Below are 27940 nucleotides of genomic sequence, written 5' to 3' on the forward strand. Positions count from 1 at the left end.
TAGGATGTTAATCAGCCTTTGAAATCATGTGGCTCACATCGCTGGTTCAAGATCAGTGATTTTTATGAAAACCGTCCGAACCGTTTGGTTCGACTGTCTCGATTCGGTTCGCTGCGTTCGGTTCATGCGCTGCTCCTTTTTCTCATAGGCGAAGCGTTTACATTCCAGAGCAGAAGGTGGCGGTACTGCGACCAAAGCCAACCACCAGTAGTAAACAAGAAGAAGAAGAAGCGAAGCAGCGTAGCCGGGTGTAGCAGAAAATAAATCAGTTGTTGTGGAGAATTGTGTGGGTATGGCGATAGGGAAAGAACTGGAGTTGGAAGACGCGCCAGCAGCACTTTATAGGTCTGCTGTATGGGACCACTTTGCATTTAGAGTGACCTACGATGACGGCGGAAAGAAAGTTGTGGATAAAAGTGCAACAGTGTGCAAGCATTGTGCAACACGTTTTGTTTATGCTAACAGCAACATGAACAACATGTCATGCTAACAATCAACATATACCAAACCGAAAACCATGACCACGAAACCATGAACCGAACCGAAACGTGGATTTTGTGAACCGTTCCACCCCTAGTGTTTATAAACACCTGATGCTGATGGTAAAAGTCCTAGTGTTTACGAGAGACGAGAAACGTCTGCTTCCTGTTAGTTTTCTCCTGTTTTAATGCATTTTTCTTGCACCTAACTGTTTTGGAACATCAGACACCTGTGACCTGATAAATTAGCCTCATTTGAAGCTGTTTGGTTCCGAAAAAATCTCCAGATTAAGGAGGATTCAGGTCAGTTTCTTTGACTCTAATTGTAAGTTTTTTTTTGTCCCTTCCAGGAGCCATGGGGAAACCACTACCCAATTGTGTTTGGGGACAAATATGCTGAAAAGACGTCGTTTGTGTCTGAGGGCTTTTTATCCCTGGGAAATGGACAAATGTTGACGTGCGAATAAAAAGGACTTTTCTTTGGAAGAACTCGGCACTCCTGACCCCTATCCCTCCCCCCTTCGGCCGATCGGATGGCTCCGAATGACAGCATACAATAATGGATGTCATCACGCCGTTCAGTACTGTAGCCATGATGCAGCTCAAAGGGTAGGGTCAGCCGTGAGCTTGTCTCACCCGACCCTCCCACCACCCCTTTAGTTCCTGCAGGGAGCCGACTCCCCCTTCTCCCCCTCCCCCCCCCCCCCTCACTCCCCCGTCCTCATCTCCCTTCGAGCACCGACACCTCCAACACGGCTTCGGAAGACGGAACATGACGCCGGTTCATGTCTGATACACACACCTCTGAGGCGTTGAGCGTAAAACCAGCGGAGCAATGAATGGCGGAAAGGATTGCGAGGCGGGAGATGAGCGGCAGGCCGTCCCTGTCCAGGTCCCCATTGGCTGGCAGCGCAAGGCGGAGCACGGCGGAAGCGTCGTGTATGTGAGGTAAGGACTTGTCTGCAGATTGGGGCTGTTTTTATGCTGTTATCTCCTCTTTATGGTGGAAAAATTTTCAAAGTACCGTATTTTCACGACTATAAGGCGCACTTAAACGTCTTTTTTTTCCCTCAAAATGTGCGGTGCGCCCTTTGGTGCGGTGCGCCCTATGTGTGTTGTAACTGCGACTTTTGAGACCACCTCATTGAGGAGATGATGAAAGAGTGGCTGAATGCAAGGAGACCAGGTGTTTTTTTTCCACTCATCACCATCGCTGTTAATATGTGACTCCATGCGTGCCCATCTCACAGCTGATGTGAAAAACATGGGGAAACAAATTAACGCTGTGCTCGCTGTTCAACCGCTCGACATCGGTGTGAACCGGACCCAGCAGGTGCAGCAGAAGCAGCGAGTTTACATGCAAAGTCAATGGTTGACGCGCGTATAGGTGCAGCAAAAGGTCCTGCAGCGCGTTTTGAGCTGCAGGTGCAGCACGTCGGGAGCGTTTAAGTATCTGACGCACCGCCAACGCGCTGCTGCTGCTCGAGATGGAAAAATTGAAGTTTTGCTGCTGGACGCGCCGCATCAACCAATCAGAGAAGCTGATCTGGGAGCTGACAGCGAGACAGACACATCGCTCTGATGACATTAACGCAAATGAAAAAGGCTGGAGATGATGAAAGGCAGGTGTATGTGAGGAGACCAGGTGCTTTTTTCCACGCATCACCATCGCTGCGTGCCCATCTCACAGCCGATGTGAAAAAAAAGGTGAATCAAATGAACACTGTGCTCGCTGTTATCCCGGGGGTCTGACAAAGGAATTTCAACCGCTCGACATCAGTGTGAAGCGGCCGTTCAAAGTAAGGCTGCGAGCGGCGTGGGAGCGATGGATGACAGACGGAGACCACAGTTTCAGGATAAGTGGAAGGCAGCGCCGGGCAAGTTACGCCACCGTTTGCGGATGGATTGTAGATGGACTAACGTGTCTGCTGGCTCTGTTGTTCAAGCTTTCGCAAAAGCCGGCATTATTTCTGAGGAGCCACGCTGCACGGAAAGTGACTCTGACAGCGAAGAATGGGAAACTGGCATGTCTGATTTAGCGCAGCTGTTTAATTCAGAAACAGAGGATGATGACTTTGATGGGTTTGATTAATACTTTGTAATAAATACATGAATAAAGCACAATCATACTCAGTTTTGCTCCCGCTCTATTTTTCTACCTGAAAACTTAATTCAACAGCAGCCTCTGGGCGGGTCTCCTCCTCTTCACCGCGGCGGCTGACAGGTGTTTTTTCATCTAAATAATCTAAATCTTGCAGCTATATTTGCTGTGATCAGTGGGAATAAAGTAGTTTTAATATGTTTTTAAGTGAGAAAGGCCACCTGAAAACTTAATTGCAGTCAGTTCATCCAGATTATCTATTTCTGTCGGAGGCGCTCAGATCCCACATACCAGCGGTGCACCGACAGTAGAAATCCCTTCAACAGCAGCCTCACCGCGGCGGCTGGCAGGTGTTTTTCATCTAAATAATTTACAGTGCAGGCACCAGGATACCGGCAATAAAAGCGAACATATTCCGTCGGCAGGTTTCAGGATTTTAAGTTAATTTAGGAGTAATCACAGCGCTGTGTCATCTGCGATGTGTCTGTCTCACGGCCAGCTCGCAGGTTTGATTAATACTTTGTAATAAATACATGAATAAAGCACAGTCATACTCAGTTTTGGGCCCGCTGTATTTTTAAAATACGCAGTAGAGGTATTTAAAGGTAGTAGAGGACATGTACCTGTATATAAAAAATGCGCCCTATAGTCCGGTGCGCCTTATGTGTGTGTTAAATACAGAAATGGGACACATAACTGAGACTGCGCCTTTTAGTACGGTGCGCCTTATGGTCGTGAAAATACGGTAGTAATTTAGCTGATTTTATTGAAGTAAAGGTTATCAGTTTAATGCCAAGTTAAAGTTAAGGGTCTCTTCTAAGGGATATCTGCCTTCTATGAAGTCAGACCAAACCGATTCCAGTGTTAAACTGCAGCCGGATCTTCAAACAAAGCAGAAAACCAGTTTGGTGCCGTTTAGACGTATCACTCTGTCTGGTTTTCTCTGCAAACTGATGCTTCATCTTTAAATATTGTTCTAGTCAACAACAAACCCTTTTAGCTTCCTGTTGTGTTTCTCTGATCTCTAATTGGGTTTTATAAACTTCACATACAGGTTAAGGTTTTTTTTTTTTATTAAAAACAATAATTGATTTGAGTGTTTTGAGTTTTTCTTAGGTTGGGATTAATGCGGGTATGTGAGTATTTTTAAATCTAGACGCTTCATGGGATGTGTATCCAACTCCATCCGTCCATTCTCATCTCTCTTCATCCTTCCACCCATCTTTACACCTGTCAGTCCATCCTTCTATAACCCCATCAATCTTCCACACTTCTTGTTTGTCTTTCTGTCCATCCATACTTTCATCATCAGTTTACTCTGATCTGTCCATCCTCTGGTCTTTAAGTCTGTTGCTCCACCATCCACAGTAAGGTTAGTCTGTTTTGTCCAGGATTCGCATCTAAAGTCCAACCACTGCAGAAATATTGACGGTAAAGTCTTACATTTGTGTTTCTGTATGGACTAGGGGTGTAAATCACATCCATCATGGCGATTCGATTCAGTATCGATTTCCTGACCCAACGATTCGATTATTTTCGATACTCAAGAATACACCACGATAAGATTCGATTCGATTAATTGGTTAATTTTTTTTTTTTTTTACACCTTACAGGCTAAACAAAGTTTCAAGTTTGAAATAAATCAATGAAAGCTGTAATATCATTATGCATTTTCTTTAGAAACAACAGCAAATAACAGAAGTAGAAAAGTTGCATCAAAAAATACTGCACAATATCAGTGTAATGAGTTCAATGCAATACCTCGGCTCCAGAGAAACTGTCCAACATATTTTTTTAGAATGTAATAAATATACTCAGGAAAGAGAGATGTTGCGTAGAGAGTTAGACAGGAATAAAAATAAACTACATATAAGGGAATTGTTTCAAATGTCATCTGGGGATGTAGTTTTTGGTAGTATTTTAAATTTTCTAAGAAGAACGGGTATTTTAGGGAGAATATAATAGTTTGTCTGGTCCATACTCCATTCTGGAAGGTGGCGGTAATGCACCTATAAGTTGTTTGCCAACCGCCATAAAAAAAAAAGAAGAAGAAGTGACGACGTCACCGCCCCTTGAGAGACGCTCTGCTGCACCTCTCCCAGATTGTAGCTGACCGCAAACAGTGCAGCAGACAGGAGGCCGGCTTGTTTTGTTTTTATGACCGAAATTGCGGAAAACAACTCGTGAAGTTTGACCCGCTAGAAGAGCGAGGTGCGCGAGAACGCTGGGACCCTTTTTCCAGCTGGATCTCCGCTCTCTTTGGCCCTCATGTCCCTCCGTCGTCGGACTAAACTCGCCCCCACTTCCTCACCGCCTCGGCCGTATCTAGACCCACAGCGTGTAGCTCAGACCACGATTCAATACTGAGCATAATTTAAAAATGTCTGTGTGAAGCTTGCTGCAACACACTGCTGTAAGAGTATAACCAGGAAGCGCGGTAGGAGGGCAAAATAGGTTTAGCGGCACCGCAGCACGGGAGGGAGAATTACGCCCAGGAGCAAATGGATAAAAATAGACCGGAGGGAAAAAAAACATGAATCGATTATCTTGCGGACTTGTCGATGCATCGGATTGTCGGCTTTTGGATCGATGCATCAATACAAAACGATTATTATTTACACCCCTAGTATGGACTATTATTATTTAATCCAAAATTAGATAAATGAAACATCAATGAAATTCTAATAGCACAGTGTTTTTATTGGTGGTTGTTCTCCATGAACATACCTCCAGCTGCAGATTGTTTTAGCTGGAAGTATGGGATATTAAAGGGGTGATAGAATGATTCTATAGGGCAGGCATCCTCAACCTCGGTCCTCGAGGCCTGCTGTCCTGCAGGTTTAAGAGGTTTCCTTGCTCCAGCACAGCTGATTTTAATTGAAAGCTGATTAACAGGCTCTTGTTCTACTGCAATCATTATTATCAGCTGTATTAAAGCAGGGAAACCTCTAAAACCTGGAGGACAGCAGGCCGTGAGGACCGAGGTTGGGGATGCCTGCTATAGGGTATGTGGTGCAGGTCCTTAAGGTCTCTGAATAGGGTGTGTAACATCTGTTGGGCTGTAAATGGCATATTAGCTGTTCTATGAGCCCTAATGCAAGCCTCGTTAAAAGCCCTAGAATGAAACGACAGGTTTTCATGCTTTTATGGTATGATCATGAAGATTTAGATGAGCTGTGCGCTAATTGGTTGGTTTACAACGAGGGAAGCTGCTTGACGCATCATAGCAATGAGCACTCACTCACCGAAACATCAAATTGTTGATATGGTAGGGTGACCAGACGTCCTCTTTTTCCCGGACTTGTCCTACTTTTCATATCTTAAAAAATGTTTGGGGGGAATTTCAAGATGTGCTGCACATATGACCCATTTAAACAAGATATCAGATCTACATCAGGAACCAGCAAAAATATCTTCTCAAATCTCCATCCTTCTCTAAGGTTCGAGTCATAATAAACCCGAAGGCAACAGGCCCAAATTTTTCCACGTAGACCTGAGGAAGACTATCAATTGCAGACATTAATGCTGTTAAAGCAGTCTGATATTTAACATGACCACTAGTGCAAACTAATTTCTGTTTAATGGCCAGCTGAAGATCCTGCATTTCTAGTAAAAAACTGTTTCTCACATTTGGATCTTTCTAAAGCTGGTGAGCATCAAACAGTAATGTCATATTACACCAACTGACGTATTTTACCAGCTTGATGAGTACTGCTGCTAAAAGAAGACCGCTTTAATAGAGGGAATTTCAACATGAGGCTTTAGAGTCGGCGGTTTGAATCAGAAAGCCCCCAGCAGGTTTGTTTACTGTCCACACACGGTCGAGCTGCTCTAATTGATCGGCTCTGCAGGAAGCAGACACAAACGCGGCGGCGGTTTGACGCTGCTGCTCTCTCTGTCGAGTCATGCTCGTTCCCTCTCCGTCCAGCTACGCCGCAGTGTGTCTGACGTCTGCTCGCTGCTAAAATCTCCCCAGCATACTGTGCCTTCAGAGGCTGCTGATTACAGTTAACTGGACGGGTCCGTTGGTGCAGAATCGCTGCAGCCCGCATCATCACACTCAGGATAAAGCTAAGGCTTCATCCTTTCCTTAAGAACCCTGCCAACGAACCAGTGATGTTACATTTCTGTTCTCATCAGAGAGGTGGGTCAGAAACTTCCTCACTCGTGACCATGAAGTGTGCAAAGCGTGCACCTCGGAGTGTGATGTAATGAGACTTCAGACTGGCTCTACCTCAGTGGGTTCAGGCAGAGTTCAAACAGGACATGCAGAGTTCAGAATACAGAGACGGTGAGTGATCATGGGATCATCACCAATACAGTGACGTTTCTTCACTCTTAACACAGATATCCCCTCAGAACATAGCAGATGCTTTAGTTTTGTAAAAAAAATACAGCATTCATATGTTAAAACATGGTAGTAGCTGTATTATGCTGTGGTAATAGTCTAGAGTTAAAGAGATGTGAATATTTTTTCAGGCAACTCAAGGTGCACAGTTTTACATCCATCAACTGGATAAAGAAATAAAACCCAGCCATGGTTTCTGCTAGGCTATTTTCTGCTTTCCTGAAGGATTCTCCCTACAATTTGTCTGGTTTCAAGACCTTTGGTTCAGTGAAGTGCAAATTTGTGCAGAGTGGATGGATTTTTACTGTTTGATTCCAAGGTCGCAGTTGAAGATACTGTGAAGTGGATCCACTTCATTCTGCATTGGTTGCCTTTCTTAAAATCCAATAAAACCCACGAGCCGTCAGTTTAACCCCCCTCTCTGCTGTGTCTCAGTCCCAGTGGTTCGGTGCTGTCCAGCTTGGAGCAGCTGAAGACCTACCTGCTCACAGATGGAACGTGCAAATGCGGCCTGGAGTGCCCGCTCATCCTCCACAAGGTAATCTTCTTCTTGATTGCTTTTGTGGTTCAATGAAATGCTTTCGTTCACTGAAATAGGCCTGAAATAGCTGATATGAGGCTTCCAAACTACTAAAGGAAAAAGGAAAGCCAGTGAAAAAGGGCTGGAGAGGTAAAACAGTTACAGCTTCCACATACAAAAATTAGTCTTTGTAACTTTCTCCCAGTTAGAGGACAACAGTGGTTCTTCCTTAACTCCTGCCTCATTAGTCGAACTCTTGTTTTTTAAACGGTGTCATCTATTCCAGCTTAGCTCTCTTGGTCCACTCCAGCTGTTAGAGAACTTTGCACAGCTGCAACACACTTCTCCCTCAGTTTGAGTTGAAAACATAACCACTGGTTGGTCAGCAAACTGCCATCTGTTCCTATAAGGATCCTTCAAATTGCCTTCCATGTCATATGATACAATGCATTAGTACAACATGCTACTATTTATGCACCCTTTTTTCCCCCCAACATTGATGAGTGGATTTCATGAATGATGAAACCAGATCCAATATATATATATAGTGGGATAACATATGCTGTCGGTTGTCAGGTGTTCAACTTCGACCCAGGGGCGGCTGTTAAACAGAGGACGGCGGAGGATGTGAAAGCAGATGAAGACGTGACCAAACTCTGCATTCACAAGAGAAAGCTGCTGGCTGTGGCCACGCTGCACAAGAGCATGGAGACGCACCCGCCTCTGGGCCTCACAAGCCCCGGAGGAGGAGGTAAATTTACCTTTTCATGACTTTATAAGTATTTTGATTGAATAAATACAGATTGTTAGCCTGATAAGCCAGACTAAATGTGAGATTAAATGTGTAATTTAGTCTGGCCCTCATGAATGAGACATCGGAACAACCCGTTGTTTTTCAAACCATGTCTGTGCCTATTGGCCAACGCTCTGACCAATGAGCGCAACTGATTGTGACGTTGTAAGCACGAGAGAAAGCTAGTGGGGAAGTGTTACCTGTTCCCACTGCCACTAAAAGCCAATGGTTCCTGGGTTTAAACAGGTTTTTCAGCCAGTGGGAAAGGGATATAAGAGTAAAGTTTATGTACTATTTCGGAAATGTTAAAGATGTGTTCGTTTATCATCAGTTGCTAGTTTTATTGAACTTGTAACTGATTTATTTTCCTTTTAGGTACATCATCTGTGGTTGCTGTGCATTCCACAGCTCAGCGAGTAATAAGGACTAAAGCCCACGATGGGTTGCCAAATGCTGTTGGTTCTGAGTGCAAGAACCCGTTCAAAATGGTGATGGCGGCCGGACAGCAGCAGCAGAGGTTGTATCCACATCAGGAGGCTAGTGGAGCCCCGCAGTCTGAGCTTTACTCTGGATACCCCCGGGCGCAGAGGCTACAGAGCGGGGATCCTGTAACTAAATCTCCATATCGTGCCGTGTATGGAGGCATGTTGAGCCCATCTTCCTCCAGTGCTAAACTGTATGGAGATGGCTCTCAGTCTCCCAATACAGAGACTCTGGGCAGCCCTGAGGGCTTTCAAAGGACCAATCCTTGTGGATTTCCAGGAGCCGGTAGTCCCAGTTCAGCAGCCATCCATGGGAACTCTAGAACTCCTCTTTCCCCACCCAGTGTAATGCTTCACGGCTCCCCTGCTGGCCAGTCATCCTGTGCTATGACAGGAAGGACTAGCACGCCCCTCTCCCCTACGGCCACAGCCAAAAGCCCCGTCATGAACATGAACATGCCGCGGGGGAACCTCCCAACCGGCATGGATCTGCCGAGAGCAGCGTTTCATCATAAATCTCAGCCCCCTGTGCATCCTGTACCTCCCCCGCCATCCATACCACCACCCTGTGCTCTTCAGAAAAGGCAGTTGACCTCTGAAAAGGACCCCCTAGGCATTCTGGATCCCATCCCTAGCAAACCAGTTAGCCAGCCCCCAACCCATGCCCCCAACCCTTCCAACTTCCAACCCAATATCCACTCTCAGGTACAAATGATGAATGTAAACATCCCCCCTCCTGCCATTGTTCCTCTGCCAAGCAACTTGCCTTTACCCACAGTCAAGCCTGGACCTGTGGGCCACGGTGGCAATTTGCAAAGGACTCAACAGGGCGGTCCTTCGTCCTCGATGCCCCCCTCCCCTGTGACTTCCCCCGTTCACATGACTGGGCCAGCTCTAGGGAGAATGGAGGCCTCACCTCATCGCTCGCGTTCCTCCTCCACCTCCTCAGAACATGGAAGCTTTGTAATGCCATCTGGTCACCAAGCCCCATGTCCCACCATGAAGGTTCCCCCGCGTTCTCCCAGGTCGGCGATGGGGTCTCCCCGGCCAGCGATGCCCTCAAGCCCCTCCACCAACAAAACCGATCCTCTGCACCAGTATAAAGACTCCCAGCTGCTGCCCGGAATGGGAAACCCAGTGGGCACCCATCAGCACAGCAACTCCATGTATTCGCCCACCTCTTCCTCCTCTTTATCCTCTCTGGCAACTTCCAGCGCTTCCCAGAAGGGCCACCCCGGACTCCTTGGGATGCCCCTCAACCAGATTCTGAACCAACAGAACGCCGCTTCCTTCCCAGCCAGCAGCCTCCTCTCAGCCGCAGCCAAAGCACAGCTAGCAAATCAAAACAAACTTGGCGCTGGTGGCAACAGCACTCCTGGCATGGCCGCTGGCGGTGCGGTCGGCATGCCGGCCATTGGGGCAGCCAGTGGAGGGAACGGTGGGGGCGTCGGCCCTCGAAGCGTGGAGGGACACAGCACTTTAAATCCCATGCTCCCGCCAAACTCCACCATGCTGCTAAACACTCCAGAAGGTCAGAGCGGCCGGGCGGCGCTTAGAGACAAACTCATGTCCCAGCAGAGGGATCCCAATCGGAAACGGAAGCAGTCGTCTGGCAGCGCTGGGAACCACGACGGCGGTAACAACATGGTCTTCAGCATGCTCAACAAGCAGGGCATGGGAGGACCCCACATGCAAGCGCCCAGCGCTACGGAGCAACTACGAAAGGTGGGGCGGATGGGAAACCTGCACCCCAACGCCTCCATGGCTCAGCTGCTGCAGTCCATGAGCTGCCACAGTTCCCACAACATGGCAGGAAACAGCCATCGCCCAGGGCTCAGCCCCGGTTCACACGGAGCGGCGCAGCTTCACTACAACAACACAGCGGGGATGCTCCCAGGTGGCCGTCAGCAGAACCTGCTGGTCCAGCAGAGACTGCGGCCTCCAGGGGATCCCATTCAGAACTGCCAGAATCTGGACCCCTCTGCCTGCCACCTGGTCCCCCGTCAAGGCCAGTTCCCCGACATGATGGCTCAGATGCAGGCGCAGTCCATGAACAGCTGTGGGCCAATAGGACCAGGCGGAGGACCGATCGGACCTGACGGCTTACCGCTGGTACGCCCCAACACTAACCCCCCACCGCTGTCCCATCCAGGCCCACACCCCTCACAGCTCCACAGTATGAGGAGGACTAATATTGTGCAGCATGGAGGGGGCGACGGAGGCTGCAACCAGACGGTTTCTGATTCAGGTGAGACTTCTGAGCAGTGGAAATTTCTTATCTGCTTGAATTATGATCTAAATGTTCAGAGACTGTCACTGCCTGTTCAAAGAGCTGCACTTTTGGCTGACTGATGGAAATTTTGGAGGAAAGAAAAGTGCGTTGCAAAAAAAACATGTAGTTTGAGTTAATGGTTGCACTTCTGGCATAAATATTTTGGTGTCAATTCAGTATATCATTAGGATCCCAGTTAGTTAGATAAACCGTTTCCCTTTTTGGTTGGAGGATGAGATTATGAGTTTAGTTTAGCAAAAATAAACATTTTGTAAAGAAATTAATGTTGTCAATAATATGGACCACTAGGATGGTAAGGGTTGTGATGTAGAGTTTCTACTAAAAGTTAGACGGCGTCATTTTTTACAGCCTTAAAAGAAACTGAACTTTGAATGTTACTTCAACACAGACAGTAAAGAAACTTTGGGCTGAGAAATAAAAAGTCGTTGATCATCTGCATAAAGCAAATTTTTGGTGTTCCTGCTCACAACTTTAGAGAAATGTAACCAGAGCTATGATGACTAGATCAAGTAAAGGCACTCTAAAGGCCAATTTATGTTTCTGATGCATAGCCTCTGCAGCTGTCAAATCTGTCTGTGTGGGCGACCACGCCCCCTGCGCATAGGTTCTGCAACCGTCGTCATCCACCTAAAAAGAATTTTCCCAACTACGCGTTGGACGGCTGCATACCTATGCAGACCTCGAGCGGAAGTCCGCAGCTGTGATTGGTCCTTGGTATGCCTTTCTGGGTGTCTTTGTGGTCGTCCTTCTCTATACAGAGCCAGTGCGCACCATTTTTAAAAACCGAGGAACAACTACAATGGAAAACTACCAAGAAAGGTTAATCGGTCTTTTTGCCAACTCCATCAACAGAACCTGTTCCTCTTCAATGTATAGCAACTCTAGATCCATCTCCGTGATTACTTGCAGATGCGCCACTGTTTTTTTTGGAAGATAAACACTCTCGCGAGTTCTAGAAATTCTAGACCTACGGTGCAGAAGCATACCAGCAAAACTGGTTCGCGACCAGACCTGAGGCCCTTAAGGGTCACACCTGTTTTTAAAAATAGAAACACTTTTTTTTATTGATCAGATTGAACCAGGAATTAAGTCAATAATTTTGATCAAAATGACCAAGTTTAGGCAACACTACATATATCTGCAATAAAGAGCTAAAAGCTCTCTGTGTCGATCGTTTTTTTTATGAATACTTACTTGATGAGTTTTGGTACTGCAGAGAAATAAATGGAGTGAAACATTCTTTAACCTTCTCAAACAGTAAACCATCTGGATGTACACAGAACAGAAACTGAAAAACTATTAAAAATACAAGGATTTAATGACAAAGTACTTAAAATGTCAATTAAATTAGTAAAAAAACTGATATTATTAGGCTATTTTTTTTATCCAGCTACACCTACTAAGAACGAAAACAGTTTAAAAAACTAAGAAACTGAAGCAAGATATTGGCAATATCTGTGTATATGGATGAATTGGAGCTAAGTTTGTTTTGAGGAGTTGGGAATGAAGCTAAATTAACCCTGAAAGCTAAAAAAAGAACAGATCCTGAGTGTTCAAGCAGCTATTTCGCAATCCAAAGCAGTAGGGAAAATAAAACATTATTTTAATGAGCACTTGCTGTATAAAGAAGAAGTATTTTTTAGATAACCGAATCTTAATATCACATAATATTTACATTCCTAATATTAATGTATTCGTACCGTTAGCTATGCTATCCCTGCCCACTATCGTTGCGTCGACCTCCCTCCTTTTTTCCTTCTGATAAGCTGCTGGCTTATCATGATGAAGCTGTTTTCTTTGCTTGTGAGTGAAGTTAAACCAAAGCAATTGGGTGATTGGGGCCCCAAGTCAAGATGATCTGGCTCCTCCAGTTTCTCAGAGCTAACCAGTGGGGCCCCTCATCTCTGGCCGCCTGCTAATTGTCAGTCAGCCAGTGTTTCTCTTTGTTTTATTTCTATTCTAACATCAGTTGATGGCGTAAGAAGATGGAAATAGGATCTGCATCACGCTTTAAGGGAAGCAACCCAGATAGGGAGGTGTAAAGAGCTTCTCCCATAAAGCAGGTCGCTATAGTAACGATAGACCCTGAATAGAGACCAGAGCGAAGCCTTTGATGACAGTTTAGGCCGGTGTGCGTGTTTGTGTAGGTCTGCTAGTACATTAGAGTGTGCTTCTGTTGTTTTCTATGCTGGTGCTTGACAGGCAGTGGGACTGTATTTGTGTGATACAGTCACCCCCACCTCCCTTCTTGCAGTTGGACCGGACTCTTTTTATGTATTCGATTTGCGTCCTGGCGTTTATTATAGAAAGATGGCCGAGGTCTGCTGCAGGCCCCCCTGTTCTTATCACAAGCCGCTCTGTATTTCTGCCACATGAATTCATTGAAATTCAGGCTTGTTGGTGGAGCGTGGTGTTTCTCATCTCTGGGGATTTTTAACATTTCATCATCCTCATTGTGAGGGACGAAACGGATGTTTGAGGTTGAATTAAATCAGTTGTCAGGGAAGCTTTTAGACCCACCAATGCAACATACTCAACAGTTTTAAACACCTTCAAACCACCATTTTAAAATAATGTTCCAAATGTGAAATTAAGATTTAAGATTGAAGAAACCTTTTGTGTTTTTTTTAGTAGTAAAGTAAAAGAAAAAACACAGTAATGCATTTTTTTAATGAAACAATATAAATATAAATTTGCCATTTAATTTGCTATAAATGATTTGCTCCTTTCAAAGATGTTTCCAGCAAAAAAATTTAGCTATCAAAGATAATATTAGGACAATAACAGCTGATATCTCAGGAGGATTTTTATTTCTTAAGCCCAAAGCTCTATTTTCCAAAAAAGTGTACATACACTTCATACGAACTTTCTAAACTTGTACTAGGGGTGTCAATCACACCCATCATGGCGATTCGATTCAGTATCAATTTCCTGACCCAGCGATTTGATTATCTTCGATACTCAAGAATACATCACGAAATACTTACACAGAAATGACTTGAACCCGCAAGGGGTGTGTAAGTCATCTTTTTCCTCCGCCATGCCTGTCTAGCCTACTGTTTGCGAGCGGAAAGAGGGGTATTGGCTAAAGGAAGCACGGTAGGAGGGCAAAATAGGTTTAGCGCCACCGCAGGACAGGAGTCAGAATTACACCCAGGAGTAAATGGATACAAATAGACTGGAGGACAGGGAAAAAAATGGATCTATACTATTGCAGACATGTCAATACATCGGATCGTCGGCTGTTGGATCGATAACCTGACTCCGCCAGATGGATTTGCTCCCCATATCCATCTGGAAACCTTCCGTAGAAGTAATTTTGGGAAGGGTTAGCTGATTGGCCTATGTTGGTGATAGACGGGCCAAATAAACCAATCAGATCAATGAAGCATATGACGTACTAACAGAGCGACGACGAAGAGGAGCCAATTGATAGATCAAACTCTTGCCGAAACCAGTCGGGAGAAGAGCAAAAACATCTTTTCCTCTGAGAAAAGCCTCCAGAGCAGTGTTTTGCTCTTCTTTCAGTGAAGAAATACTCTGTAATTACGATAAAACTTGCTCGATAGCCACGCTACCGCTAGTTTCATCGGCTGAAGCCGCCATGTTCTTTAGACTGAACTGTTGCGCTTCTCGTTGCGTCACACCTCAACCCGCCTCAAAGCCAACGCTGATTGGACGTTCATTTGGTGAACGGCTCCAAATTTTCTTTACCGGAGAGTCTCCAGACTGATCTGCGAGTGAAATCTTGAAAGCTCGCGAGATCAGGATGGTCTCACGAGGCTATTGGATCGATGCATCGATACAAAACGATTATTTATAACCCTTACGTGTACACTACCTAAATTGCTAATGTTATGAACATCATCCTTCAAGACAAAAAGCTCCTGAAAGATCATGTGAAAATTTGAAAGTATATTGTTCTGGTTAATTAGATTTAAAATAGCCAAAAAATATGACTTCCACCTTAATAAAAAAAAAAAAAAGATCTTTACATAAAAAAGACTATTTTTCCTGTAATGATGGAAATAAACATAATAAATCGCAAGTACAACATCTTTGTTACATATGTAGCAAGTTTGGTGTCTGTCCAACAAGCAACTGAGAAATACGGTAGAGGATTAGAGCCACTGAGAAAATAAAAGAAAGTTAACTGATTTTTTAATTTTATTTCACTACAATATGAGAAAAACAAATCAGAATTTTGACTTTAATCTCAGAATTCTGACTGTTTTATCATATTATACTGATATAAAATGTAAAAATCATTTAACCTTTTTTTTCTCTTTTTATTCTTTTCCTCTTCCGTAGAGAAGTTATAAATATTTTAATTGAAAAATTCAAGGCGGGCCTTTACTGTGCCCTTTTTGGACTGATATCAGAAATTTGTAATTTATTCTTTAAATTGAACATTTGAAACGCTGTAATACATTTGGTTATTAAACACAGTTTTCCTCCCCAAAAAATCTGAAGTTTTATTTTTTTCAAGCACTCTATTTAAACACTGTAATTACTTCTTTTTTAATGTTTTATTCCTTTTATCTTTTACCCAGTTTGTGTGAATGCTATTTTTACCCATTTTTTTTAAAGTTGTTTTGTTTATCATCTGTACTGTTTTATTTTATTTCTGTACAGCACTTTGGTCAGCTGTGGTTGTTTTTAGGTGCTTAACAAATAAAATTGAATTTTACTCTATATACAAAACTAAGCGGCAGACAAAATAATGAAGTATCTAAATAACCATTTTTCCAATCAGGACAGGGTTTCCACAGGTCATTAAAAAACCAATAAAAGTTATTTTTTATATTAAGGCCTTAAATGGCATTAAAATTCATTAAATGTTATCTTGGCATTTAAAATGCTTTATTTAAAAAAAACAAAAACAAATGCGTCAGATGTATTATATTGCGATATATTCGCGGGTAACTGCTTCTGGTTGATCGTAAAACCGTATGTTTGGAAAAGAAGTGCGAGGCGGAGAAAAACCTGGAGAATTGGAAAAGGCTATTTTAAACAACAGTGGCTGGAAAACGAGGAATTTGGGACATGGCTGCAGCCTGTCAATGGTAAAGGTGAAGGATTTTGCTGTGTTAACATTAAAATGATTTCTAATAGCATTAAAAAGCATTAAATTAGAGTTAGTCATTCCTGTATAAACCCTGCAGGAAGTTTCATAGCTCTTTGGAAAGGTTTCATTCAACAGAATCCAATGATATGCAGCAATTTGAGATGAACAGAAGCACCAGCGAATCACACGCAAGAGCAGCAAAGGTCTCGTTGATTTAGCCACAGGTACAGATTCCAAAATGGGCATGCTGAGCTACTGTATTACAGAGATAAGAATAAGCTTTTAGCTGATTAATAAGCTATTCGTTGGTTATAAGACAGACACAGCAGAGGAAATATTTAGATGGGGGGGAAAAAAGCAATGTTATTGCAGATTTTATGAGCTTTGCTTGGTTTTGCTGGTGTTTTTGGAAGACTGATGAGTGGTCAGATGCAAATGATCAGATTTTTGCTAAAAGGTTTTACTTCGGCGGACTCGGTGTCTTGATGATGCATCATTCATTGCCGCTGCGTGTTTTATTGAACAAAAAACACAAACTGAACAAACACAAACTGAGGGCCTTTTGGCGCAGACAGGTCAGTGGATATTAGAATGTAGTAGAAGGTCTGGACGTGTAAGTGTGTATCAGTCTCATAGTTGGTAAGCTACAAGCTTATTATTGTTGTAAAAAAGCTCCAGTCCCCTTAAAAGAGGATTAAGCAATAAAACTCCCCAAAGCAAGCTGACCCGACTTGGAACCAGAACCCAAATCGCTGCCACTCTCCGACCTGGGCCTGAATATGTGCTTTGGATGTCTTCCCACATAAACCAAGTTATCTCAAAGTAAAGATCACAAATCTCTTACTGGAAATCCTCTCCAGGATTTAATGCTAGAAAGCAGAATTTATGTTTTCATTACCTGTAAAGATCCTTAAACACTTAAACAACCCAGACTATCAAACTGGCACCACTTTGTTTCAATGCGGGTATTTTTTATTTTTCTGAAAAGGTCATCTTTTTACTGCAAATTTATGGTTTCCAAAAGAAAAAATAAGTCATTATTTCACAGATTACTCTTTATAATCAGCAGGCTGATTTCACCTTGGAACTCTCCTATGGAGGCTATTTTTGTCCAGCCTCTTCCTTATTTTTTACTCATGACCTCTGACCTGAAATTATGTTTATGACATTTGCAGTGCTTTAGACGTTTCTGTTATTCTCACAACCTTCTTGATAAATCTTAGTTTCGACCCTTATTATTTTAGTCCGCCAACCACTCTTATAGGTTCTTCTATTCCAGGTGTTCTCCAGTGTTACATATGGGTTCGCTGTAGTCCAAAAGCTCTAGAAAATACTTTACCTTAAGTTTCCTTAAATTAGAAAAGCTTTATCTAAGTGAAATTGAATTGAACTAGTAATAAAATTGAAAAAGCTCACTATATCAGTGCTTTATTTGGTGTACCCCCCCTCCCAGTTAAGGTCATTAAAGGGTGAAAATTGTCAGAGATGAACTGTGCAGCATTTACATTTTCAGTTAAACCAGCTGTGTAGGGATCTAAGATTTATTGCTGATGATGTCGTTATGGATCAGTCTTTTTTTTTTTTTTTTGCTGGGTTATAGCAAGACAGGGTCATTTTTATTTTTTCCCACAGCTTTATATGAGCCTTAAATTAAGTATTTGCACATAATGTTGGTTAAGATCTGTATTTGATCAGGTTTGACATTTTGGGCCAAAGTTTCCATCTCTGCGCATCAATAGCATGTAGCTTTAGCTCTTTCAGACCAACATTAGGTCATGAGGCTACATCACAGTATGATCTTTATGAATATAGATAAAAGTTGGATTTTATTCTAGGCTGTAACAATTAAAAGCGTTTAACAGTCACAGACTGGGAGCTGGGTCGTGCCATCTGAGATGTAGCCTTAAAGGAATAGTACACCCAAAACATGATTAGCCTTCATTTTCTACTCACCTCCATGCTGAACAACACTCTGGAGTACTTTTTTGATATCTCAAATGCATCTGGAGATCTGGGAGGCTTCTTGCTGTCTGCTGACATTCAAATAATGGAGGTCCATGGCGCCCGAGACAGAAAGGTCCATAAAAGTCCACAAAAACGTGTCAATATTCCTCCATACTGCTCGTCCAATGTAATCCAAGTGTCCTGAGTGGGTAGCATCCAGAATTTACTCGAAACGAAGTAATTTAGAATGTTTTTAGAGCATAAACAGTAGTGTATAGGATTTCCTAATAGCGCCCCCATGCGCGCTCACGATTCTACGGAAGCCGGCAGACCAAACCGGAAGGAAGTGCGCATTCAGCGTCTGGTCTGCCGATAATGCAAGCGTAGAAGAAGAAATGTGCTGTTTACCTGTGCAAAGAAAGAAACAACGAAAGAAAAATGTCTGAGGACTTCAGTGTTGAGGAAGAGCATGAGTTCTTTGCCGAGCTGAATGCGCTGGTTTGGTCTGCCGGCTTCCGTAGAATCGTGAGCGCGCATGGGGGCGCTATTAGGAAATCCTATACACTACTGTTTAGGCTCTAAAACGTTCTAAATGACTTCGTTTCGAGTAAATTCTGGATGCTACCCACTCAGGACACTTGGATTACATTGGACGAGCAGTATGGAGGAATATTGACAAGTTTTTGTGGACTTTTGTGGACCTTTCTGTCTCGGGCGCCATAGACCTCCATTATTTGAATGTCAGCAGACAGCAAGAAGTCTCCCAGATCTCCAGATGCATTTGAGATATCAAAAAAGTACTCCAGAGTGTTGTTCAGCATGGAGGTGAGTAGAAAATGAAGGCTAATCATGTTTTGGGTGTACTATTCCTTTAAACCATCTGTTTCCATACAGCTGCTGTGCTTTGAACCCACCCACTGCCACTCACTCTACCGCCATTAACAAATACTCAAAAGTTTATTGTAAACTACCCCCGACCCCCTATATCCAGTCGACCGGGGCCCCCCATCCCCTTTCAGACTAAAACTGCTCCACCCGACCCTCTTACCCCCACCCGCCCTCGTCATTCACCCACCCCTCTCCCCCAACAAGCTTCCTGGCTGTGGACAGCACCACCAATCATCACTTGGTTTCCATGGCAGCGTCCCCCAGCAACAGCCGTCACTATATCATAGCACCAGCGGAGGATGTGGGGAGGACGGGGGAGGGGGTCAGCCTCGTAGTGGCTCCTCTGCGTCGGAGGGAGGGAGGGGGGGGGGGGGGGCGGTTAGGAAGAAAAGAGAGCACACACAGCTGCCCTTCAGCGACGTAGCATCAGACCAGCTGCTCCAGTCGCTGCCTGTCCACGTTCCCACCCACAAAAACATGTCGGGCCTTCCAGATTCTGTATCTGCTGCCTGTGCTTTGTCTGCGTAGCCGGGCTCGCTCCCTTATTCATTGATACATCTGTGGCCTCCATGTACTTTGTTCACGCGCCGTCCTTCGATGCTTCGCTGACAAGCCTGGCCGTACTGTTCATCTGGTAGCTCGTCCATCTGTCGGTTTGGGCCGCAACAGATTGTTAATGTGCAACTTTTCCCTTTTGAGAGTCTGGATGCAACAGATATTCTTTCAGCCATTGATTTTTCTGGTGGAATAAAGTGACTCAAACTGAAGTGGATGGAAAACGATGAGCTTTATCATGTCGGTGGAGTCAAAGAAATTTTACAGTTAACATCTTTACACAATGCATATCTAGGGTGGTGGTGTTATTATTGATTTATTAACACCAGGTCCTTCTATATGAAAGATCTGTGCAGAAATTAAACTGTATTTATAATATATATTTGAGATTTCAAAGCTGGATCTATTGCCCATTTCTTGCCGCAGTAATAACCCACTAAATAAAGTATTGTGGTGTGTAAATGAGATGTATTCCTCCTCTGGTTTTCAGGCTGTGGCATGGGCGCCCTACAGCCACATGTCAACGCCGTTGGAGGTCAGATGTACCAACAGCAGGTCCACCAAGGGATGCCTCAGGCGGTATCTACACACCCAGCCTACCAGGGCCAGCAGCACTTCTCTGACAACCCACACTACAAAGACAGCAGCAACGGGGGCCCCATGTCCTGCATCTATCCCAACTACCAGGTAGACATTGGTCCTTTGGGTTCTACAGTTTCTGACAAAGAAGAAGAAATAATGTTTGTTTTTGTTTCCACAGCAGGGGATGTTGTCTCACCCACAGTTTGTGGAGGAGCAACAGTCCGGAGGTGAGGGGCTTCCTGCATGTCCGCCTGGCTCTGAGAGGGGCCCCGGCGGAGGGCCGGAGGTGGTGGATGCCATTTACAGGGCAGTGGTGGACGCCGCCAATAAGGGCATGCATGTAACCATCACCACCACGGTAAGCGGGACCACGCAGGCCAGCCCGGTACCCGCCCTCAGTGCCATGAGTGCCTTCAATGCCAACATGGGGGACCCCGTCAATGTCCCCCAGGCGGTTAGCGCAGTCTTGCACGGGCACCAAGATGGAGAGACGATACCCCAGCAAACCAGACAGAGGCAGGTGAGGCTAGGACGCGGGCAGAAGAACATGGATCAAGGAAAGAGCACCCCGGACGGCCCAGAGACCAACGACTACTTCCGCTCCCCTGGCCGCGGAACCCCGAGAGGGCAGTGGGAAGGAGAGCTGCCACACCCGGGAGGCTTTGATACACAGAGCAACACCTGGGGTGGGGAGGAGTTCCTAGAGTGTTCTACCCAAGTAAGAAGCAGTCCTCTCATTGAGAGACCTGCCAGTCTGGCCCCCGCCCCACCCTGCCCTGCCGAGGGGTCCAATGACCACGGCCTGTCGGTTCCCCACGATAAAACCTTTTTCGACCGGTTCAGCAACTGCAACCGGACGCCGGCCAATTACAAAGAACGTCTGGAACAGACAGTGGAACGGTGCGCTCACATCAACGGCTCCACCCCTCACTTTAACTCCAGGGCTTACGGAGAAGTCCTGGGCCCCCCACGGCAGGAGCTGACGGGGGACGACCAGTCACCCAGCTCTTCCACCAGTCTGGAAGGGCCTCTGGCCACGCCCAAAGACTACAGCCACTACAACGGCCATTTCAACGGCATGGCCGCCAGTCCGTCAGACACCAAGAGCCTGAGCAGCGAGGAGGACCTTCGGCAGCCCGACTCGCCCTCATCCGAGCTGCTCCACTACCGCTCCAGGACCTTCAATATGGGAGAACTGGTCTGGGGCCAGCTGAAGAGCTTCCCACCCTGGCCTGCCAAGCTGGCCGGGGACGATCAGGTGCACTGCGCAGCAATGCAGCTGCGAGAGCAGGCTAAGGTGAGACTCGACATCTGTCTCCTTTCTACTGGGCAGGACTGAAAAACACGTCAGCAGAGGGTTTGATACTAAAGCTGAATTTGGATTGAATAGAAAGTTTCCTTTAATGGAAGCTTTTTGTTTATCTGCTGGTTACAGTGGCAGATAGAAGCCAGTATGAGCAGGAATCAGCCTGGGCTGATTTCTTGAAAACCCTTTATCATCTTTGGAGTATGATAAGAAAAGGCTGGAGACTTCCTGTCCTTCTGTTGCCCTGTTGATCACAATGTAGCAGAACCGCCTTTGACTGTAACCACTGCTGAAACTCTTTTCTGGTTAAACAGTCTGTGTCAGACTAAAGTTTAACCTGTTTTCACGTCAGCACAATAGTTTTCTCCTGTGTTTACATCTGGACTTTGACTGGGCCATTCCCACAGGGGCCTCATGGTTGGTCTCCACTTACTGCTCTACTTGGTCACCTGTAAACTAAGGGGGGTGTCCATGATTTGATAGGTTTGATGGTCTACCCCTTTATGGATTAATCTCTAAAGCTGGGGGTTTTCAACATTTTCCAAGCCAAGGACCCCCAAACTGATGGCGAGATGGAGGAGGGACCCCTAATTATATATATTGTATGTAATTGTGTTATATCAAACTGGTCCTATAGTCACTCTATTACATACAGAGTAATGTAATGAAAGTAATTTCTCCCTGGGATTATTAAAGTATTTCTGATTCTGATTCCTGGTTGATGGGACAGGTGTTGTGAATGAAACGGTGCCCAGCCTGAAAGAGCTCCTGTATGACGCTGAATGTGTGCATTGATGACTGAAAGACATCTTCTGCCTCCATTTATCTGTTTACTACAGTGTATTCAATTCACGTTAATGTTTATTTAAAGATATTTCAATTAGTGGAAAAAATTGCAGAGTGGAATTTAAAAAAAAGTCTTAATCATTCAAAACTTTTGCAACCCTCGTGCAGTACCTCTGTGGAACCCCTAGGGGTCTACCTCTGAGGCCAAAAAACAGACCATATCTATTTTTACTGAGATTGATTTATCCTCAGATGGCCTCTAATTTCTAATTAAGTGTCAGAAGATAATTGGGCGTGCTAGATTTAATTATAATGCGAGGTTTAATTTAAGCATGCTCTACTCTTTGATGTTTAAGTTTACCTTTTCTCTGATTTCTAAGTTTAGAATAAGAAAAATTAAATGAATGTAGGAAGTTTTGGTGCAACCCAGACTAACAATCCAATATGGCTGCCATGCAAAGAGAACTTAAATGTTTTTTTATTTGTACTTGAAATTATTGAATCCGACATGTTTTTTTGTTGAATGAAGATAAATATTAGCTTGTTTAGCTTGCAATAGTTAGCCTGGTTTCAGTATTTGAAATCCACATATAATTTTTGATCGAACGCTGGCAGTTTTTACTCCAAAGTGTTTAACACACCTTATATTTTATCTCCTCTCATTGCAGGTTGAGCCAGAGAAGCTAAAAACACTAACCCACGACTTGGAGGCACTTGACCGAGTCGCCAAGAGAGGCTTAAAGTAAGAAGCACATAAACATGTAGAATGTTTTGAAACTCCTGCTGCTGTTAATTTGACAATAGTAAAATGTTCTGTTTTCTTGCAGACCCAAACTGAACAACCCCCTGCAAGCTGCTCTCCACGAGGCCATGAGTGAGCTTGATAAGATGTCAGGCACAGTGAGTATCTAAGACAGGTTTCTCCCTAATTTTTACCAAATGAATGTCAATGTCTAACCAAGGAAATAAAAACAAAAAGTTTTAAATGGTTCCTTCCAGTAAGGGGTGGGTGATATATTGAATGCACTGGATGTCGAGTTTCACCACGCACAATAGTTAAAATAACTATCGCAACCATCGAGTACAAATCCGCATGACAACATTAACCCTTTATTGGGCAAGGTAGAGTTTTTGATCATTTACATAACCCCTACAAATGGAGTCCCCGTCCCCCGTCTGTCAGTGAGGTCTAGAAGCACAAGATCTATATCCAGTTACTCATCAAAGACTGCTACATGGCTGTACATCTTATTTTGGCATTTGACCAATTAGAGGAGACCTTGAACGATATATTACCTATATTACCTACTGTAAATCAATTTGGTAAAAGTTAACAAGTCAAGAAAAAAAGGTAAAAATCTAATTGAAAAGTTAAAAAGTTACTAAGCCTAGTTAACAATTATATTAGCTTTAGAAACAAAAAAAAAATGTAAATGCCAGTATCAGGATTAATGCCTCTAAGGTTATTTTGGACCAAAAAAAATTTTTTCATTAATTTCTTATAGAAGCACTTAGTTATTTTTCCTAATATATAAAGAAAAGACACGGCTGAGCAAACGTGACTTCTACAGTCTGTCAATTTTATTGAAATTTAATTTCATCCGCACACCCGCCATGCTTCTGGGTTTACATCTGAGAGGAAGAAGAAAAAAAGATTAATCCTCGTTTACCCACTGAGCGATTTGCACACGACGGTCGGGAGAAAATCAAACGTGGGATTTTCTTCCGACCTCACGATTACTGATCGGGAGGTGGTCATGAGGCTGATCGCCCCTCGTTACCACCTGTACACTACACCAGCGGTCCCCAACCATCGGGCCGCGGACCGGTACGGGTCCGTCAGTCATTTGGTACCGGGCCGTACAAGCAGGATTTTCTGCGGTTACAGAAACCAAAACAAAGCTACCGAGCAGACAGGACATTAGGAGCACACTTCGTGTGTCATTGTCTCCGATTACGCCTAGATGGGCTCGGCTTGTTTCTGAGAAACAAGCTCAGGGCTCTCACTAATTCATCATAATGGTGAGTTTTATTTTTATGCTGCTAGTATTTAATTTTATACCAGTCGTATCATTTTATTTGATCGTATTTACCCCCCACACTTTAATTCAATTCAATTCAGTTTATTTATATAGCGCCAAATTCACAACACATGTCATCTCAAGGCACTTTACAGTTCACCAGATCATCCAGTCAAATTGATACAAAGTTTTCTATCTAAGGAAAACCAGTTGATTGCATCGACTCATTGACTCAAATACAATCCCTCACACTAAGCATGCTTGTAGCGACAGTGGAGAGGAAAAACTCCCTTTTAACAGGAAGAAACCTCCAGCAGAACCAGGCTCAGTGTGAGCGGCCATCTGCCGAGGCCGACTGGGGTTCAAGGAGACGGAAGCAGAGACACAAAAAGCAGCTGTAAAAGGCGACCCCGTCCAGGAAACACACAGCCAGGCAGACGAGCTCCACGGCAGCTCCCATGCCAGAGGACGAAGAGAGCACATCCACTCAGTCACAGTCAGAGAAACAGGACCACACTGGAAAACAGGCCGATCTCCAACATCTATAAACAAGGGTGTTGATGGAAGCAGCACAGCTGATGTTTTCTGATGTTACTTTAGAGGCCGGTCCGTGAAAATATTGCCTAACATATAACCGGTCTGTGGCGCAAAAAAGGCTGCACTACACGACGCACGATCAGGGTAAAACAAGGGCAAAAAGTCGCACAGTGTAAGCCCGACTTTAGGGACCGTCAACAAATCTTTGAACCAAGCACTCTTGAGAAACAAAAACCAATAAATTCCAAAGACCAAACTAATATAAAATCATGCCAATAGATAACATAAGTAAGGCACACTTGCTTTTATGCAATTTTAAGCTATTTTCTACTTTTGAGACATTTTTTAAAGATAAAACACTTAGACTTCTTTATTTGTCATTTTGTATGCACAGAGTGCATACAGAACAAAATTGCGTTGCATACAGCTTATGAACATTGCATTGATATTTCAAATGAGATGAATACCTTTCCGGATTGTTATACAAAAAGTGCAGCAGTGGTCAAAGTGTAAACAGTGCAGTGGATAAAGACAGTGTGCAAAAAGTTGGGGCTTTTCATCAATAGCTTCCAGGTCATGTGACCCACTGACTCTAAATCTATGTCAAATTCTTCTACTACATTAGCCTGATGAGGCACACTCTTTTTTTATTCAATTTTAAGCCTTTGTTCATTTTGAAAGATTTTTTTATAATAAAACAATTTGATATTTCTTCAATAGCTTCCAGGTCATGTGACCCACCGACTCAAATTCTTTGTGAAAATATTTTACTACATTATCCTGATGAGGCACACTCATTTTTATTCCATTTTACGCCTTTGTATATTTAAAAAAAAATGTATTGGAAAAATAACTGATATTTCTTCAATAGCTTCCAGGTCATGTGACCCACAAATCTATGTGAGATTGTTCTAAAAAGTGTCCTCCTTTTCAGAAAGAGAAAATCTGGTCACCCTACCCCTAACCCCCCTCCTGCCTGTGTCTCCAGCTCCCTTCCAGGGACCGTCAGCTGATGCTCCCCAAGCCCAAGAGGAGGAAAATATCCAGATAACATTGAATGTGTCAGGCCCGAGAACGTCCTCGGAGCCGCCCGGAGACTCGGCCAGGCCATCTGAGCTCTTCAACAGGTGCTACACATGGACTCTCAGTGGTACAAAAACCTCGATCCATGACATCAACTTGACTTTGTGACTGACCACAGAAGGTGCTGGAAACTCCAATCACCAATACAGTTTCAACTGTAGAGAGAGAGAAAAAAAAGAAAAATACAAAAAAAAGAAACGCATTAAAAACAGTTGCAATTTGTCTACAGTTCACTGAATTAACTATTTTTTTCTAGTATAAGATAGTAAAATAAACAAAAAAAAAAAAAGCTACAAGCATTACCTTACATATTTAAGAAAAATAGACAGTCCAAATATTTCTGATACATTTTCAATATGTATATAGATAATCCTGAAATTTCCTGCTATTAAGAATTGTATGTATATATTGTACAATGTCATGTACAAGCGTACCTAATGCACATTTTATCTTTTATTGTACAAAAACAAAGCAGTAGAAGTGTACCAATGTCTTGGTTTCTATCCAGACGTGCGGCTGCTTCGGGCCGCATGCATAGGACAAATAAGATGACAGCCTAAAGCTTTTATATTGGGAACCGTAAGTCGTGATGTTCTTCTTTTCTTCGGTCGAGGACGGGGCTTCAGGCCGGCTTAGTGTTCGTTTCCAAACTAAACAGAATGAACTTTACCAGCAGAAAGTGTTCCATGTTTATTTTTCCTCCACCAGCTTCATCCACGACAGGAAAACCACCATGTTTACGAATCAAATGTGGCGCTTTTAAGAAGGAATAATCCCCCTTAAATCATTGTTTCTGATACACTGTGAGGTCTGTTAGTTTCTTCAAAGCAGAAATCATGACTTCTATTTACTCTGTCGCTTTTTTACATCTCAAGTTGATGTGATTTTAAGATTAAACCATCTGGTTTGAGTTTCTGAATCAATTATCGTTTATTTTTAAACCAAATTTGGTAAATTAGGTGGATTTTTCCTTCACAATTAATGTCACTGATTGAGTTGTTCTCATGCTCGTCTGTACAGTATTTTAGTTACTTTTACCACAAATATAGCTTTAGGTGGACTAACCAACCTCAGAGTTTAGACCATGGAAAGGAAACACTAACTTGACGAACCCATTTGTCTTATTTAGAGGCCTTTTTGTTTGTTTTTCATTGCTTGTTGATGTAAATTATTTATGTACAGTACTCCATATTTATTTTAAGCTTTACAAATATGCTAGATGGCAATAATACTACCAAGAGTTGAGAACTAAAGCCTTATATGTGTATATGTATGTGATATTTTTTTTAAACAGGTGGAGAATAGATCATGTATGCTTTTTTTTTTTATTTAAGAAGTTTGGCGCTCAGATTTCTCATTTTGTTACACATTGTGTCATGGGCTGTTTTGGTTTGAAGACCATGTTATTTATGAATACTAACCTCTAGAAAAAGGCAGACATGGAGGTATTAAATGCAGTTTTAACACTACAGTACTGACAGTATCGGAAACTCTGTATTAAACTGCTGCTCCTCCAGATCAATAACCTGAAATCGCTACCGAATGATCAAGTGCAATAAACCAAGCGATGGATCAACATCTTCAGCAACCTTCAGTTTTGGGCTTTTTCCTTTTATCTACTTCCTTTTCTTCATACTTCTCTTTACTTTTTAGAGACACGTAACACTTCTTCCACAGTAACTTTTCTGAGGGCGTTTCTTCTGACCGAAGCAGTTCCTGTGCTAAACTGGTTCGTTTCCACGGTTACAGTAGGGTTTCCTACATATAGAGCAGCTGAAAGCAACATCATGTATCTAAAAACACCTCTACCATTTGGAATATTCCACCGACCTGACTTATAAACCCTTTAAAACAGTTTATAAACAACGCTGCAAATAACTGATCTAAGCAGTTTTATATCAGTGATCTTAAGATAACTGACAATACTTACAAATGTTACAGCTTGGAGTTACATGTTCAGTTTCAAACAGGATTTATAAACATCAATGATATTTTGGACATTTTGTTTATAAGCAGCGCTTGAAATGGGAGTTACAAACGCAGTTGTAGGATTTCTAAATGCAGGCTAGTGATATTTAAGTATCATTTTTCTAAAGACCTCTGTAAACCAGTTGCATACAATGCTTTATTTGTAAATTTATAAACACTAGATAA

General features: G+C 43.5%; 1 protein-coding gene across 1 annotated transcript; it reads left to right on the forward strand.

Moving 5' to 3' along the window:
- The first annotated feature begins 1171 nt into the window (after window positions 1-1171).
- Window positions 1172-25998, forward strand: LOC119794421 (methyl-CpG-binding domain protein 5-like). Its single transcript, XM_038301975.1, has 9 exons — window positions 1172-1427; window positions 7364-7466; window positions 8025-8199; window positions 8617-10971; window positions 19962-20158; window positions 20232-21350; window positions 22814-22887; window positions 22973-23045; window positions 25692-25998. The coding sequence occupies exons 1-9, from the start codon at window positions 1315-1317 to the stop codon at window positions 25752-25754; spliced, it is 4272 nt and encodes a 1423-aa protein (XP_038157903.1). The 5' UTR covers window positions 1172-1314; the 3' UTR covers window positions 25755-25998.
- The last annotated feature ends 1942 nt before the right edge of the window (window positions 25999-27940 follow it).

This window comes from Cyprinodon tularosa, unplaced genomic scaffold, assembly GCF_016077235.1.
Source record: "Cyprinodon tularosa strain WSP-4 unplaced genomic scaffold, ASM1607723v1 ctg48, whole genome shotgun sequence".
Lineage (NCBI taxonomy): Eukaryota > Metazoa > Chordata > Actinopteri > Cyprinodontiformes > Cyprinodontidae > Cyprinodon > Cyprinodon tularosa.